The sequence below is a fragment of the Mastacembelus armatus genome, chromosome 12, assembly GCF_900324485.2.
Source record: "Mastacembelus armatus chromosome 12, fMasArm1.2, whole genome shotgun sequence".
Classification (NCBI taxonomy): domain Eukaryota; kingdom Metazoa; phylum Chordata; class Actinopteri; order Synbranchiformes; family Mastacembelidae; genus Mastacembelus; species Mastacembelus armatus.
The window spans coordinates 8,726,325-8,742,082 of NC_046644.1; the positions used below are offsets into that span (position 1 = coordinate 8,726,325).

At 39.3% G+C, this 15,758-nt stretch overlaps 2 protein-coding genes across 3 annotated transcripts in view; one reads left to right on the forward strand and one right to left on the reverse strand.

Annotated features, from left to right (window-relative positions):
* Window positions 1-8,269, forward strand: part of grin3a (glutamate receptor, ionotropic, N-methyl-D-aspartate 3A) — a 35,247-nt gene extending 26,978 nt beyond the window's left edge. Inside the window, exons 8-10 of the mRNA XM_026297883.1 lie at window positions 900-1,061; window positions 1,401-1,471; window positions 7,693-8,269. Coding sequence (XP_026153668.1) covers window positions 900-1,061; window positions 1,401-1,471; window positions 7,693-8,269 — 810 coding nt within the window. The remainder of the gene's footprint in view (window positions 1-899; window positions 1,062-1,400; window positions 1,472-7,692) is intronic.
* Window positions 8,270-10,040: 1,771 nt separating this feature from the next.
* plppr1 (phospholipid phosphatase related 1) overlaps window positions 10,041-15,758 on the reverse strand; it is a 43,883-nt gene continuing 38,165 nt past the window's right edge. The window contains exons 7-8 of one of the 2 annotated variants that reach the window (XM_026298400.1): window positions 13,658-13,789; window positions 10,041-13,053 (exon numbers count right to left, since the gene is read on the reverse strand). In XM_026298400.1, coding sequence (XP_026154185.1) covers window positions 13,021-13,053; window positions 13,658-13,789 — 165 coding nt within the window. In that variant the 3' untranslated portion in view covers window positions 10,041-13,020. Of the gene's footprint in view, window positions 13,302-13,657; window positions 13,790-15,758 lie in introns of both variants that reach the window. The other variant, XM_026298401.1, reaches the window with a different exon arrangement.

The following is a 15,758-nucleotide window of genomic DNA, read 5'->3' on the forward strand; positions in this document are numbered from 1 at the left end:
TTTCTCAAAGACAACACTGCATTGCCCATGCATTGTGGTTTCAAGAGTAGTTTAGTAATTTTATAAAGCTAATTACTCATTCTGGGGACTACCATCACTTTTTTACAAGTTTCAAGTCACCTCATTTGCTTAAATTGGAAGTAATTACAGCTGCACTGATTGTGGTTTTGTAAAGTCAAGTTATGAAGTTTTAAAAAAAAAAAAAAAAAAAAAGATACAGGCCATGCATCACTTTTTGCAACCTAGGGTTTTGTCTATGCAAGCTGCTGTTAATGGAATTTTGAAAACTAATGGACGGCCAAACTTGCTATGGTGAATAAATCAATGGGTACACATATTTCATGGGTAATAATGGCAAAAAATAACAATAAAAATATTTTAGTGTTATCATAAAAGCGCTGAAGAAACAACTTTGCATGTATACTAACTAAAAACTACTGCCACACCTACTGTACTACTGAAAACATCTGTTTCAATAAGATAAGGTCCCCATCCATGCAGCTACGGTATTTTGTAAATTGGTATTAATTTCAGTTTCATGGCCATAGTGGATCCACTTAACTTGAACTGCTCTACTTGGTTTAAAGAGATGCATATGCATTGCATGGTGTGGTTTTCATACAGTAATATGACCAGGAATGTTGTAACATAAAGGGTTCAAGCTAGGGTACTTTTGTTTTGTCTTATGAGGGGATTTCACCACTGTTCACCACTCCCTTGGGGGCTTTTTATTATTGTACATTCACAATTACATTTTAATATTCTAAATAACCATATTCTTCCATTAGAGGCAATAAATATGCACACATCCCTTATCTTTTACGCTTCGGACCTCCTTCCTTTTCATACCCGTTTTCTTTCCCTGTCACACTCTTGTCACTCAAACTGCTTGTCTCCAGACGCTGCAGATGGGCATAAAGCACTTCTCCGGTCTGTTTGTGATGCTCTGTGTGGGCGTGGCTTTATCGCTACTGACCACAATAGCAGAACACATCGTGTACAAGCTGGTGATCCCAAGGGTCAAGGAGCCACGCTTCAAATACTGGTTGCACACTAGCCAGGTACTGAGCTCACACACAAACACATCATGCCACAGTGAAGCATGCCTTCAGTTGTGAGTAGGCCCACAGCTGCACTGCAGAAGCATACCAACTACTTTTCAGAATCATAGCACAACAACATACAAAGTAGTGCACTGCAAAGAAATATCCAAATTGTAACAGACTATTAGCAGCAAAGTGTACCTACTTACTCCTGAAGTCCATATGCACTTAGTGATGTTTTTTATTTCTTTCTTGCAAATATGAATATGAACAGATTTTCCCTAAAGAGCAGAGTGATCAGTGGAAAAAATGAATTATTTCTTCTATGCATGAGACAACGTGTTTCTTGTTTTTCAGAGATTACACCGAGCCCTGAACTCAGTCTTCACTGAGGATAAACTACCAACTGTTACCAAGCCTGAGAAGAGGTATGGTCCCTGTCACTGAAGGTCGGGGCTCAGTTCACTTGAATGAATTCAATACATAAGTGCTGTAACATATTCATACAATGAAGTGAGTTTGGGTTTTTTTTCTAATTATTTTATTTAGTTTGATGTTTTGACTTGGGACTCCTGTTTTGGAAGGTCAACATCAAAGAGGCCTGCCAAAGTGTAGCAGTAAATGAATATTGACACAGCAAAACCACTACACTCCGTACCAAATGCAATTTATTTTCACCATCAGGCGCCGATGTTTGAGAAATCTCTCACTGATTCCAGGCAGCAAAGTGGATTCTGCTGAGAAAGCTAATCCCCCCCCCCCCCTCCCCCCCTCCCAAAAACAAAAATATTGTTTGCTGCTTAACATGCATTATCACAACTGATACACACAGGAATACACGACCGTCACGTACATTGCAAATGAATACAGAAATGATTCAGCAGCACAACAGCCAATTTAGCAGCCAGAGGTTCATCACATACAAGCATGCAGAAGCCATAAATGCCAATAGTTCACATCTGCCCCAAAGTAAGTCTGAAGGGGAAACAACTAAGCCGACAATGCAGCCGCAGCTTCACTGGCAATGCCAAGAAAACACAAAGTGAGCCCAAACATGCCACCTCACCAGCAATAGACAGGCCTCCTTACCTTAGCGAGGTGAAGTCTGGAGAATGGGCCTCTGGCAGAAAGCGCAGTTGAAATGGATCCTGAAAAGAGCGACTGACAGCCGGTAAACCACAACAGAAGAGAAGACGAGAAAACGGGCCGCGGCGCGTTGTGATTATTTACTCCCTCAGTCACCCAAAATGAGAAGCACAGACGCTGCTAGGTCAGCTGTGGGAACAAGCTGCGTGCGTTTGAACGCGTCAATCAGGCCTCAGGTGGGACACTGCGGCGCCACAACAGTGACAGGTGAACTTTGGCTGTAAAAAATAACTCTTAACATAATCAGGACTGAAAAATAAATCATTGGCATTGAAGCATTTGTGCTGAGAAGAAAAACACTGGCATTGAAAAAAGTATTAACACTGAAAATGATTACTATCTTTTGTTTGTATTGTTGATATGAGGTTTTTTTTTTCAATGAAGCCTTTGGATTTTCAGTCTTGCGTTTTTCAATGCCACTGAGCTGAGGGGTCTGAGGGGTGGAGCTAAAGGATGTGATTCCTACATGTTCTGCATATAATTTGAATATTAAGGACACAAATGTTCCTTTTTAGCACAAATGATTCAGTGCCAGTGTTTTATTTCTCATTTCCGATTGTGTTTTCAGTGCCAAGTGTTATTTTTCAATGCCAAAGTTCAACTGTCACTGTTTTGCCTCCATAGAACGCCTGAATCTGATTGGATGTTACCAGCTGTGATGGACCCATTATTGTAACACATTTGGAAACACGTGACATGCTGAATTGTAAAGTATAATCATTAACCACATATGATCCCATAAGTTTCAGTCTTCATTTATCCAAAAAAAAAAAATGTACATTTCGAGCAGGAAGCCAATTTTGCAAACTTAAACAGCCCATTGGCAATATTATAGGGCTTAGAATAAGTGACATCAATTAACACCCAAGTGGCAGTTAAGGGACCCCTTTTTAATCAGAGACTAAATAGCATGGTCAGTCTGTTGGAAGCTAATTATCAGTCAAGGATATTGAGAAAATAATCTCTTGCTGGCGTCACAGAGTATTGTTTGCCACAGTGGGGGAAAGAGGGAGATTTAGTAAATCATAAAAGCTTTCAGTGTCCTTTTAAACGTTGCATGGGTGCACTTTGTCCAGATTAGTTACATAAACCTTCACAGTCATCTTGACGCCACGGTTTGTCACAGTTAATGTGATATTGGAACGTCTCTTTGCTGTCAAATATGCGTCCAGGTACAGGTATCTGATACAGGGCCTGCTTTTTTCTTAAGCTTTTAAAGATAGATCAAAACAACCCTCAACCTTCGGCTGAGAAAAATAGTTTCATTTTATCGTAGTCTGTATGAAAAAAAATCACTTGCACTCTATTTCACATCTATCCCTTCTTAACACAGCACACTGAAGGGACACTCAGGTAGAGGATTCAAAGTGGGGATTAAATACACATAATAATTATGGAGCCACAGCCATGTGAGAGATGGCTGTGGTAATGAGGATAGATTACCTACTCCTGCATAATTGTGTTTATATTCATTCAATCAAACATCATGCCTGCAAACTGTGTTGGAGGCAGAAATGAATACTGGCATATTGTTAGTGTCTAAAAACCTCAGAAATGTATGTTTTGCAAATGATTCCATCCTGAGGTTGGTTGCATATGTTGCATATCAATGTTCCACTACAGTACATCAGTGCTGTATATATAATTATTTTTCATCGGTATATTAAAAAGAAGGCATTATGGGTAAAAATTAACTGGCTTAAAAGGACTGTTTATGGTGGAACCATTATATGTTTCCATTCAGGATGAAAAAAAAAAGATAAGAGAAGTGTCTGTAATACCCCTGAAACATTATCACAGATCATGTGATTTAGCATCAAACACAGTCTTACAGACATGTAGCTCTACAAGAGCCCTTCACCTGACATCCACCCAAGAACATGATTATCTGTCACTTCTGGTAGATCAATAATATCAATTACAATTTATCTGCCTTACCCGTTTTAATGGAGAGGTTAGATGTATGGATCAGACCACTGCTTCCTCTACTTACTTATATTGTATCTATCTTTTATACTGGCATTTATTTTATTGGTGCACTTGTTAAAATGTTTTTAGAGCAGGGTTTCTTTTTGCTAATTTATACTCAGTTTTCTTGTTAACATTTGTTTCATGGGATATTTTAAACCCCTTTTTAATGCTGGTCTGTAATCTGGTATGCTTCAGTAGCTCTGTGCAGTTTATGACACAGTTTTTTCTTTCGGTTTTGATCCCTCACTTCTGACTGCACGCACATTTCCACACAAGATGATCTGTGCAGCCAGAGCAGCTGAGCAGGGCATGTGCTTTTCCTTTTGAGTCTTGATGGTAGATTCCTGTGTAGCACACACTCATTTCAATCTTAAAGAAGCGTAAAAACTACAAATAAGAGCTACTATAGCTACTACATAACAATACATGAAAATCAAATTTGACATTAATGTTCTCACCCTCTACACAGAGGTATTTTTTATCTGTAGAGAACTGCAAAACGGAGCTGGCCAACATCAAGGACAGTTTTCTGATGTGGTCTCCTTTTTCCATGACAGTCTTCCTATTCACTGTGGTACAAGCCGTGCCTGTGTCTTGTTGACAGTTCATAGTGACATCTGTACCGACAGATGGGCTGGGAAATACCGGTCAACAGTGAAATACTGCAATTCCATTCTAAGGAGGAAGCTTAGAGAACTACTGCAGGTGAAATGTTGATCAACAGTGTCATGTCCTCTTTTTATCAGCTGCAGTGGTTAACATGAGATATGAAAGTATCCGTAATTATGGAACGTTCTAATAGTAATAGTGTTGGTGTCTGTATTTGGTATATGAGTCTAATAAGTGTGGATGGAAATCAATATGTATGAAAATGTAAATGAGCACATCTTAATAGGTGAAATATAGTGTCCCTTCAAAGCGAAGATAGGAGGGACCAGATAGCCTGTCTCTAGAAATGATGTGAAGGAATCTGTATGGTGGAGGAAGGATTGCCTCTCTGTAAAAAAGGTACCCCTTCAGCAGCTTTGAATACAAAATGACTTATCTCTGTTTGTGATGAAAAAACAGACTCACCTAGAGTTGTGTGTATAATCTCCAGGTCTCTTCATATACAGAATGTAAAACTCTGATGCCAGTGAGAACATAATAATGACCTTTCAGCTCTTGCACTTAAAAAACCTATATGTCTAGTTCTATCTTTTGCACATAATCCTTCACAAAACAATGTTGCTTAAGTGTAGAATGACTGATATTTAGGGATACATGCATATGTTGAAGGTACAGAAAAATGCCATGCATGCCAGTATTTGTATATCAGCATAATTTCCATCTGCTAAACACCACATAGTGAACATTTCCCCATTTTCCCCCACACTGCACTGTTGAAATCTCTATTAGGCAAAGAAAAATCACAAATACTTCCAGTGTATATATATGAGCAGTATCAAACTTATCATGCCAGATGATATCATGAAAATTCAAAGAGCTTTTCTTTCATGTGGGTGAAACACTTGGAATCCTTAATGCTAAGGAAATTAAATTAGAGCCAGGGTGGAAAACAATAAAGGAACAGAGTTTGTTTTTTTTTAGTCTGTCTGGAAGGACTACATAATTTAAAGTACTAATAATAAGAATCACATTTATTTGCCTCACACTTTTCAGAGCTGGCACAAAGTGCTTTCTAAATGAATAACTAAAAAAAACAAAAGCTGAATTATCAACAGTGGTCATTTAAAACTCTGACAGTTCCACGTTTTGTGCTGATAGAACAAAAGCTCATACAGTAACTGTTTGCAGTCTACACATTGTAAGAACAACCCAGCACATACCTGAGCTAATTGGATAAATATTCTATAGGGTCAGTTCTTGTACTAATACTTAGAAAGCTGTTATGATAGGGGTGGTTAATCCTATGACATAAGTCTTAAGAGATCTGATGTTAACCACACTGCAGAATCCTCTCTATTCAATCCGAGCCATGATATAAGCACAGGTGCCTTGTTGTCAAAAGGTGCATATATATGATTTTAAGAGAACTTGTTTTATGTTCTTATATTCTGACATGCCATCCTTCAGTTTAAGGCCTCCTTTGATGTCAGGAGAATCTCATTAGATTCTTCTTGTCACTTTTTTATTTTCTGCAGAACTACCTCTTTCAGAGAGATCTTCAGGTAAATTGCAATTCACATGTTGAGAATCACTCTACTCCTGTGAACCATGAAATAATGGTTATTTTTCAGCTTGCAGATATGGTCCAATAGATGTGGGAAAAGTTTCTGATTGAGAAACCAAATGTTCATTTCTAACCTATAAATTACTGCAGAAAATTAGAGTTGACAGGGAGTACAGCACATATATAGGAATATATATATATAAATTCAGCTTTTACTTTTTTGTTTCTTTGGATATGACTAAATCTTGCAGATGGGCAAGGGTGTACTTCATGTACAGTATTTGCATGGTGAATGCAATCGAATATGTCACCAAGGAGAACCATGAATGGCTGTTTCTGCAGCTTTAAAGCTCTCTTGAAATAGCTTTTAGATTATATTATTCTTGTGTGGTTCAGGGGTTTCTGCACAACATGAAACTTGATTATACAGGGTTAATGAGTTGAAAAGAAGGCAAGAGAAACACTGTCAAATGGTTGCTGGTTGTGGATCACAAGGCTCCTCCATTACTACCTGGAGCAGCACAAACTGTCAAGTGATAAGTGTTGAAGCCTGGATGGGACATGGCACCTGTGATATTGTGTTGAGCTGACACACCTCACCTTCTATCGACACTACTGCTGCTACTGCTCATTAGCTTAAAGATGAAGGTAGGCCTCCGGGTTGGGTGGGAGACGCTGGTGGGATCAGTGCTGACACCATAAGAAAACTAATTGGACATGAATTTGATTTCTACAAGTAGGCCTTAGCAGTTAAGTTTGTTTTTTTTTTTTTGTCTCAGGGGCCTATTCATTAAAATAACATGAACTTGAGTAAAAATTCTTGGCTTATTTGCACTATATAACAATGACACAGCTGATATAAATGAATCCAGGCACTGATAGACTAATTTATTGTGAGTAGTTGCTCAACCTGTGGCATCAGCTTCACAGCGTTTTAGGAGGTACTTTTATTAACTAGACGGTCAATTTTTTTTTTTTTCTAATGCATCTCTTAACATGAAATTAAGACCAGACATCATTATTTATTCAATAAGGCAGCATGGCTAAAGAGATCATACCATTCCAATAAATAAATAAAAGGATCCAAGGACAAAACACAACATACATAGATTTATACTTTATATGTCCTGCTATATACTGATACAGTCACAGCACAGAGCTGATAGAAGATGGTAATAATGATTCATAATAATGATAAAGTAATGAAGGTGATAAACCATCCCAGGCACTCCACATACCACATTTTTTCATGTGGTATTCAGCCTGTAAAAATACAGTCGGACACGAAACTCTCCCATGCTGAAAAAAAAAACAGAATTCCCACCTTCCATTTGTTTCTGTATCATGTCTTTTCTCTAGGTGCAATGAAGGAAACAATCAGTCAGCGTCCTGGAATCCTGCAGACTCGTCCCATTGCAACAGGCGTAGGGTTCTTCCTCAAGAGATGCAGAATGACCTGGAATGCCCATCCTCCCAGGATCTTCCTCCTCCACCACCCCCTTCTCCCCTACCCCATCCTCATTCTCTTCCCCTGTTGGAGAAACACCGGCCCATAGTGACCACATCCAATGGTCGGTCTGACCTGTTAGGGCGGGCACTGGGCCAAGGGCTGGGGCAAGGGCAAGGGGGCTCTGGACAAGGCATAACACAGTGCCGGGGTTTGGGTGTTGCTGACTGCGGCCCTGGCCTAGGTGCAGGCCGGAATCCACTGGTTCAGGAGCTATCAGAACTGGAGAGTCAAATCCTTGTAATCAAGCAGCAGCTGCAGTCAGCCATGAGGAGGAAGAGAGAGCTAGAACAGTACCAATCAGAAAACCAGCAAGCAAACCAGACTGCACCCAGTCAGCCCACTACACTCCAGTCTAACCAGTTTTCTCAGTATACCCAGTCCCACCAGCAGACTAACCAACACACAAACACACTTCCAGACTTCTGAAGCTTTCCTCCTCTGTTTTGCCCAAAGAGGCCTGGTTAGACATGTGACATGGGTTTCCAAGACCTACTCCAGGTTCTGGAAAAGGATCCTCACCTGAGGTCTGGAGTAGGAATCTTCACAGCTTTCTGGAAAAAAAGATCCCCTTTCAGGCTCAGGAATTCCCCTGAACACTGGACTGAGATGTTCTCCAGCGATCAGATCCTGTTCTGTAAATCCAGTGGGACATTTACTGACTTCTGGAATGTGAGATTTGAGCATAAGCGAGGCAATGGACATAGGTGAACCAGGGATCCTGAACCTGATGAGTTCTCACTACCTAGTTGCTGTCATTGAAGAGCTGTGCAAACCCTTTCTCTTACCTTCCTTTCTGCCAATTTCTTCCCCTTCTTTTTCTAAACCCTTTAAATTTTTCATTTTGAATTTCTATTTTTTTCTGCTCCTTGCTACTCCCTCTCATCCCTTCCCTGTAAGCCTTGTCTGTTCAAGGGTATGAACTCACTTACAGTACCATGATGATAAATTTGATCATGCAGTAGATATGACTACTCCATGGTATTTAAGCTTAATGGGCCAATTCACCTGAGTCTTATGATGAGACTCATTAAGAGTGTAAAATGACCTGAGGTTGAACCCAACTGGTTAAGTCTTTTATGTCCTCATGTCTTGCTGAAACCTTGTATCTTTGGAAGGGAAAGGAAAGAATCACAACTCCTGGTCATTGGGTTATTTTACTATTGACAACCTGATGTTTGACAGTGCGTTTAATTTGAGTGTTTGGGGTTTTTTGTAAGTCTTTTGAGGGTTAGGGGAGGGCTGTTACAAAATAAAAAAACAAGAAGAGATTTAGGGTTTGGCAGGATACCTCTGTACCCATCAACAACATCTGGTTGGTATCATGTGGTGGATTATAAGACAATCCAAAACCTTATTTATGGATCACTGTATAATGTTGTCCTGCACTTCACGGATGCACTTCTAGTTTCTTAAAGTTGCACCTACACTACAGGTCATCATATAACTTGTCAGAGTTTGACTTGTGCTCTAGATGTTTTTCATTTTGGCTTCAGGGTTATAAACAACACAGGATATGAACAAGTAATAAGGTATAGTGCATGGAAAATGGTATTCAATTCAACAGTCTTCAGCCAAAACAAAGTCTTTCTTTTGCCCAGCCTCTTGTTATCATGTTGGTGCTGTTATTACATAAATCACGGGAAATAAAGGAAATGTATGAAAATGTTTAGATGAACATATTCTGGATCACAAGTCAAACTCTGACATGTTATTTAATTATGGTGAACCTTCTCCACACACTGAAACAGTCCGTCTGTGATGAGACCTGGTTTCTGTCTGTTTGAGTTTGGATGTGTTCCTTTATTAAAGAATTAAAAGAATTTGCACTTAAGTTAATTGAAACCTTTCTTCTTTAGACACGTCTGTTCTCAATTTCTTGTACAAATTACAGAGCCGAGTGTGACACATTAAGAATCCTTAAGCATGGTTTTATAATTGTTATGGCTCCATAATCTTTAAACTGTCAGTGTGTAGCAACTCCTCTTGGTTTCTCTAAAAACCTTAATGTTTTATATTTTTAAAGACAAAATGAGTTAGTCAGACCAGAAGCTTAATGGTTTCAGCAGACCACCATGTAAATTTATTTTCACATATTTAAGGGATTTTCTGTCACTGATGGAAAACAAGCTCTTGTAAGAGAAGACAAAGATGAGTGTATGGCCATTGACATTCACCTGCAGTTACTCATTTTCTCACATCTAAACCGATTCCATTACGGCCTAAAAACACCCTGCAGCTACTGTATTGCCATAACCAACCTACTCAGAGCTTTGCTGCCCAACTTCATTGTTACACTATTCTTCACACATATTGCAAGAAAACATTCTCAGAAGAGGGATGACATTTTATAAACACATGGCATGGTCAAATACTCCCACACACACACACACACACACACACAGCCAGTATCTATTTAGCCAGTGTGTCTGCAGGGTAAGCGAAGGCTGTCACAGCTCAAATGAATACCTGACAGAGCAAAAGTGCACAGGCTGAGCTGTCAGCTTTCTTTGTGTCTGTGTGTGTGTGTGTGTGTGTGTGTGTGTTGCTGAGCAGTGACATAGACATCACTGAAGTTGATGCGGTTGTAACAGGATGAATCAACAAAAAAGGGCCTACTTTTAGCACATCTGTGCTTATTCTAATCACTTGTCGGGATATCATGTACATTTGGACAGGGGTGTGGCGTGAGGAGGAAAGGGGCTGCCTCACAAAATGTGACACTTGGCACAAGAGACAAGAATAAAGTCATATTCACATAGACATTTTGGGGGCCTGTCAAAACATAGGTTTACTAGTGCATCAAGTTTTTTTCCTGACTTGAGTCAAGTCAGAGACAACAATAAGCCTCCCCCCCCCCAACTTGTAAACAGCAGCATTTGGCAGGAGTTCAGAAAATAAATTATAGTTGTATTTTTCTATTCTTTTGCTTGTTTGTTGTTTTTTTCCCTCACAGAAATAATTTCAAACTTGCAATCTAATTTGTGAAATTGTTCTGTCAAGATCTCTTCTGAAGACATCATGCATTATGTCTAGTATGTACTATGCTTGAATTGAAGTTTACACTTAAAGCTAGAAGGGTTTTTTTCACTGATTTGAGCTTCCTACAAAACACCTCCTTCCAGGATCCCTATCCACTGTGCCCTGTACTAATACTGCAAATACTGACTAGCTATATAGTGAGTGAACTAGTTAAAGTTCGATTTTTTACTTTTCCTACTTACCACCTGACCTAGTAGATGAAGAGGCAAGTATGCAGATACAAAAATGTAGTCTATAGTGTTAAAATCATTGCTTTTTTGGGGGGGGGGTTGAGAGGCAGGGAAACAGAATTATGTGTTTATTAGCCCCTACCACAGTTCAGTAGGTTCATTCTGAACTTTAACTAAATGTCCAGATTATCAGTCCACTTTTGTGTTGCATATTTTTTCAAGGTGAACAAACAGCTGTGGCCATGTCTTTAGGCTTTAAAGAGTGGGCTTGAAGTTAGAGGCTGAACTCAGGGCAAAATTTTCCAAAGGTAGAAGCAGAAATCTGAGGGTTTTCAAACAAACACAATGATGACTTCTGACAAGATAGAGTGACTGCTGTCTGTCTCAGCTTCCTCCTCTTTCATATTTGAACTTCAAATAGGAGAAGAATGACACTATTATTTGTAAGATTCTTAACATGCCACTTGTTACGGGCCACATTTATTTACAATAATAGATCAAAAGTTCCCACTTTTGGTTAAAAGTAACTCTAAATGAAAAACAGAAGAGAACCCATTGTTGCTACTGACTATTTAATTTGTGGACAAAGCAAGAAAAAAAAAAATATATATATATATGCAGCATTTTAAATGAAATGTTTTTTTGCTCTTAAAAGTAAAAGACAATTGTAATCACAATGATAATGAATATATTTGAAATGCATATCTATTAAACATCTCTCTTCATGCTCGGCATATCTTCCAATAAAAAATGGATTCACAACATTGCATCACAATCGACGGTGGGTTGGGGAGGGGTGCTTCAAGGAGGAAAAGTGAAGCAGGAGTCATTAGCATGGTTTCCATTATAAGGGCTAGCTGGGATTTAAGTAAGTCGATCATTTTCCATCCAAAGAGCATTTCTGTCTCTTTTTTTTCCCTGTATATTTTAGAAAGATATCTTCCATTTCAGGGATTTCAGTTTAAATTTAACTGTGAAGCCACACCAGTGAAATCTTCAGGTAAGGTATTTGGTACCACCTAGCCCCACTGGACCTTTTTAGAGACGTTCCTATTAATATCACAGTGAATCAGGAAATTGGGGTGAAACATACTCATAGCGAGAATTTCAGCCAATCAAACTTTCATACATTGTGGCTGATAATGTGGCACTACAGTTGCCCAGCCCCATTTTCTGACTCGAAGGACGTCACTGACTCTTCTTGTCATTTCCTCCAAAGGGGAGAGGGAGTTGTTCTCCAAAACACCTAAACTGATACCAAAACATATCCAGATTTACAGCAGGCAAGCAGGTCCAAATGGATCATAATAGTCATACAGATTAACAAAAATCTTTACAAAATAGGACCTCATATGGTCAATTAATGTACAGAAAGAGATAATAAAAAGAAGGATTCTGTATTTTTCTGTACAGATGACAAACATCACAGAACAACAACATCAATATTTTTTCCATAGCAGATTTTTCAGACTGAGGGAGATAGATGTGATGGACGAGGCGTTTCACCTGACAGGATGTGATGTTTAACAGAGTGAGTCAGCTGACAGGGAGTGCACAGGTTTAACACTGTCAGGGTAGGCTACAGCACCCGCTCATACAAAATGTACAAAACACCATCCTCTAACTACAAACAGCACACCTTGGAGGAAAAAAAATGCCCCATGTTTCAAATGGTTTCAAATAATGCGATAAAACAATCTGTGCTTAAGTTTGCTTGTGATACTGTATTTCTGCCACTGATATGATCTGTGTGCCTTGGCAGGTTGAACTGAGCATGGCCCAGCTAGATGAGAACCATTACAAACATGGCGTGTTTTTTCCCCCAGGTGATTAAAACAGATAGATCAGGAGTGGGGGTTTTAATTTTTTTTTTTTTGTAAAGCATTCGGAGCCACGTGGCATGCGTCCTCGTCATTGTGTCTGGAAGTGCTGTGGAGACGCAAACGTGACCCGGTGCTGCCCCCTTAGTCATGTGACCTCCGTCATCGATGCCGAGTGGTTCTGAAAATGGATGCATGGGGAGGAAAGGAGGAAGAGGTATAAGGGTGGAGAGAGATGAAGGATACAAAGAAAATGGAAGGAGGCAGGAGAGGGAAAAGGTTTGGAAATGAAAAGGTAGAGGAAATCAATGTCAACCAGTGTCAGGAGTGGGCTGTGTAAGGTTCTCTGTGTGTTTCTGTGCGTTGGGGAAGAAGGACAGGGCTGTAGTGCAAATGTCATGCCTATAAAATATTTTTAACGTGTTATTGCTTTGTGCAAAAAGAAAGAAACAGACAAAGAAAGAAAGAAAGAAAGAAAGAACACATGAACTGGCAAGAACACAAATACTCTCCTTAAATGAATAAAAGCTCACAATTTCTCTATAGGAATTCTGAGAAATGTTAGAAATTAGCAACTCAAATAAGACATGAAAAAATAAATTACAACAAATTCCAGCAACAGCAAGTTACAGTACAAACCAAATTCCAATAGACTAAAAATCAGAGTATCTGAAGGGGTGGTTTTGTTTTAAGCTGAAGGCCTTCAGGGAGCGCTGCCAATTAATGGGGAAAGATAATGTGCATTATGGAGATTAACGATGTTGAGATTCCAGGTTTTTAGCTACCTGTGCGCTGAGGGTCTCCAGAGGACTCTCTACACGGGGGAAAGTCATTAGAGGCAGACCGCGGTAGTCTTCAGTCTTCTGTTTGGATGTCACACTGTGGACGCCTTTAAAGTTGTTCACAACACATATACCCTGTGAAGCATAAAGACAGTCCGACATTAAAGTCTGTGTAAAGCTGTAGACCTAAAAAATACATATTCTGAGTTTATCACACAGGCTGACACGGAACTGAAGCACTTAGGATTCATTCCCAGGAAGCTTGAAATGAAAATACTAACATGTAACATGTTTAGTAGATATAAGGTTTTCTATGTAATACAATGTATTAGCATGTAACATACGGCCCTGTGAATGTGTCAATTGTGCAGTTATGAGGTTAAAATGTATTGGGCAATGTTTGACCTGGTAATGACATTAGATCAATCATTAAGTGATCACCAAAGTGATTGTAATTTATCCTAGTGAACATGAACCCATCCAACAGTTACTGGGATATTTTATTCAAAACAACAAATGTTAGATTCTTCGTGGCACAAATAGAAAGTTATCACCACATACATTGTCCAGGAACAATAAAAAGTCTGTAAAACATTTACTGCCAATATATTTTAGTCTGGACTAAAGTTTTGGACTAACTGACACAGCAGCCTCCACTAGAATGGCTAAAATATGTGCCTTGTCCCTACACCAAATAATATTTACAGTTGCCATTGGCTATCCAGGCAATAAGAGGAAGCACATGAATGTGTGTGGTACCTGAAGGCAAATTTAAACTTCCTATCACCAAACAAAGTAGCTTTATTCTCCATATGCATCTTATTTATATGCAGTTCAGTAGATCAGTTCCAAAGGAAGCTAAAAACCTAAAACAAACTGCAAAAGTCCACAAAGAGATTAAACTCCAATTAGAGAGAATTAAAGGCAGCTATGAGTTGTTTTGGCAGGATACGGCCATATTTTCTGCTTCAGAACAGTTATTGCTATAATATAAAGTTTATATCGGTGTAAAGACTCAATCAAACCTTGCATGCACAAGTTAGCCGTCATTAAATAGCAGTCAGTGGAGATACTCCATTCACCTTTGTGTCATGGCACTATGCCCAGCAGCAACATTGAACTGACACCTTGTATCTTCATTTATATCTGTTAAAAATTTAGTAAATTACAGTTACTTGTAAATTCTGTTTTTTGTCCAGCAGTCAGGTTCAGTTAAGGGTAGAGACAGAATCAAGGTTGCAGCATTTCTGATCTCCTCCATGGAGCAGTTAATCAAAGAAGGCAGCCTGAGGGAGAATCTTCACCCCCTAAGGCCAACCATGCCCTCAGGCAGTGGCAAAGGAGAAAACGAAGTGAGCTGATTCACTGCTGCCAAATGCTCAAGGTTTCCTTGTTTGTGGGTTTGTGGCGGCTCATGGACTGTGGTTTTTTGATGCTCCCAGACCAGGAAAATTAATGAATCACAGTTTCGGTGCCAGAATCTAAGGAAATGGTTTTAAAGTCAGAGATTTAAATTTGATTTTTAATGTATTTGCAAATATTTCTAGAAACATGTTTTCACTTTGTCATTGTGGGTTACTGAGGACTGATGGAAAAAAATAATATGCAGTGTGCATAAAGTAAAAGCATCTGAATACTTTCTGAACCCACTGTGTATCAGGCATGCCTTTTACTGTATATGCAATTCTATGGAACCTGAAAGCCTCCATTGATTATAACCCATTTTACCTTTCAGGGAACGTCTCTCACATCTGGCAGGTGTCCCCATGTGCCTGCTCTTTGTCTAAGATCAGACACCTCTGTCTCTTTTGCTAGAATTGAGCTCCCTGGCCAAGTGTGTAACACTGATCCTTCAATTCACTGCCAGAGGACTGTAAGACCTTCTTCTTGTAATACCAACAACAGTTGGTATTTGATGAATCCATTCAGATCTCCTGTCTGTGAATCTGGGTAGCACTGGGATTTAAGTTCCACCTGCCTTATACTCTCTTTCTACCAATTTATTTCCCTTGATAGCAGTCCATCAAACTGCCTCAGTTCTCGAATGACAGGACCTTCATAAACCTCATCAGGACCATTAGGACCATGCGCAGGGTTGAGGAAA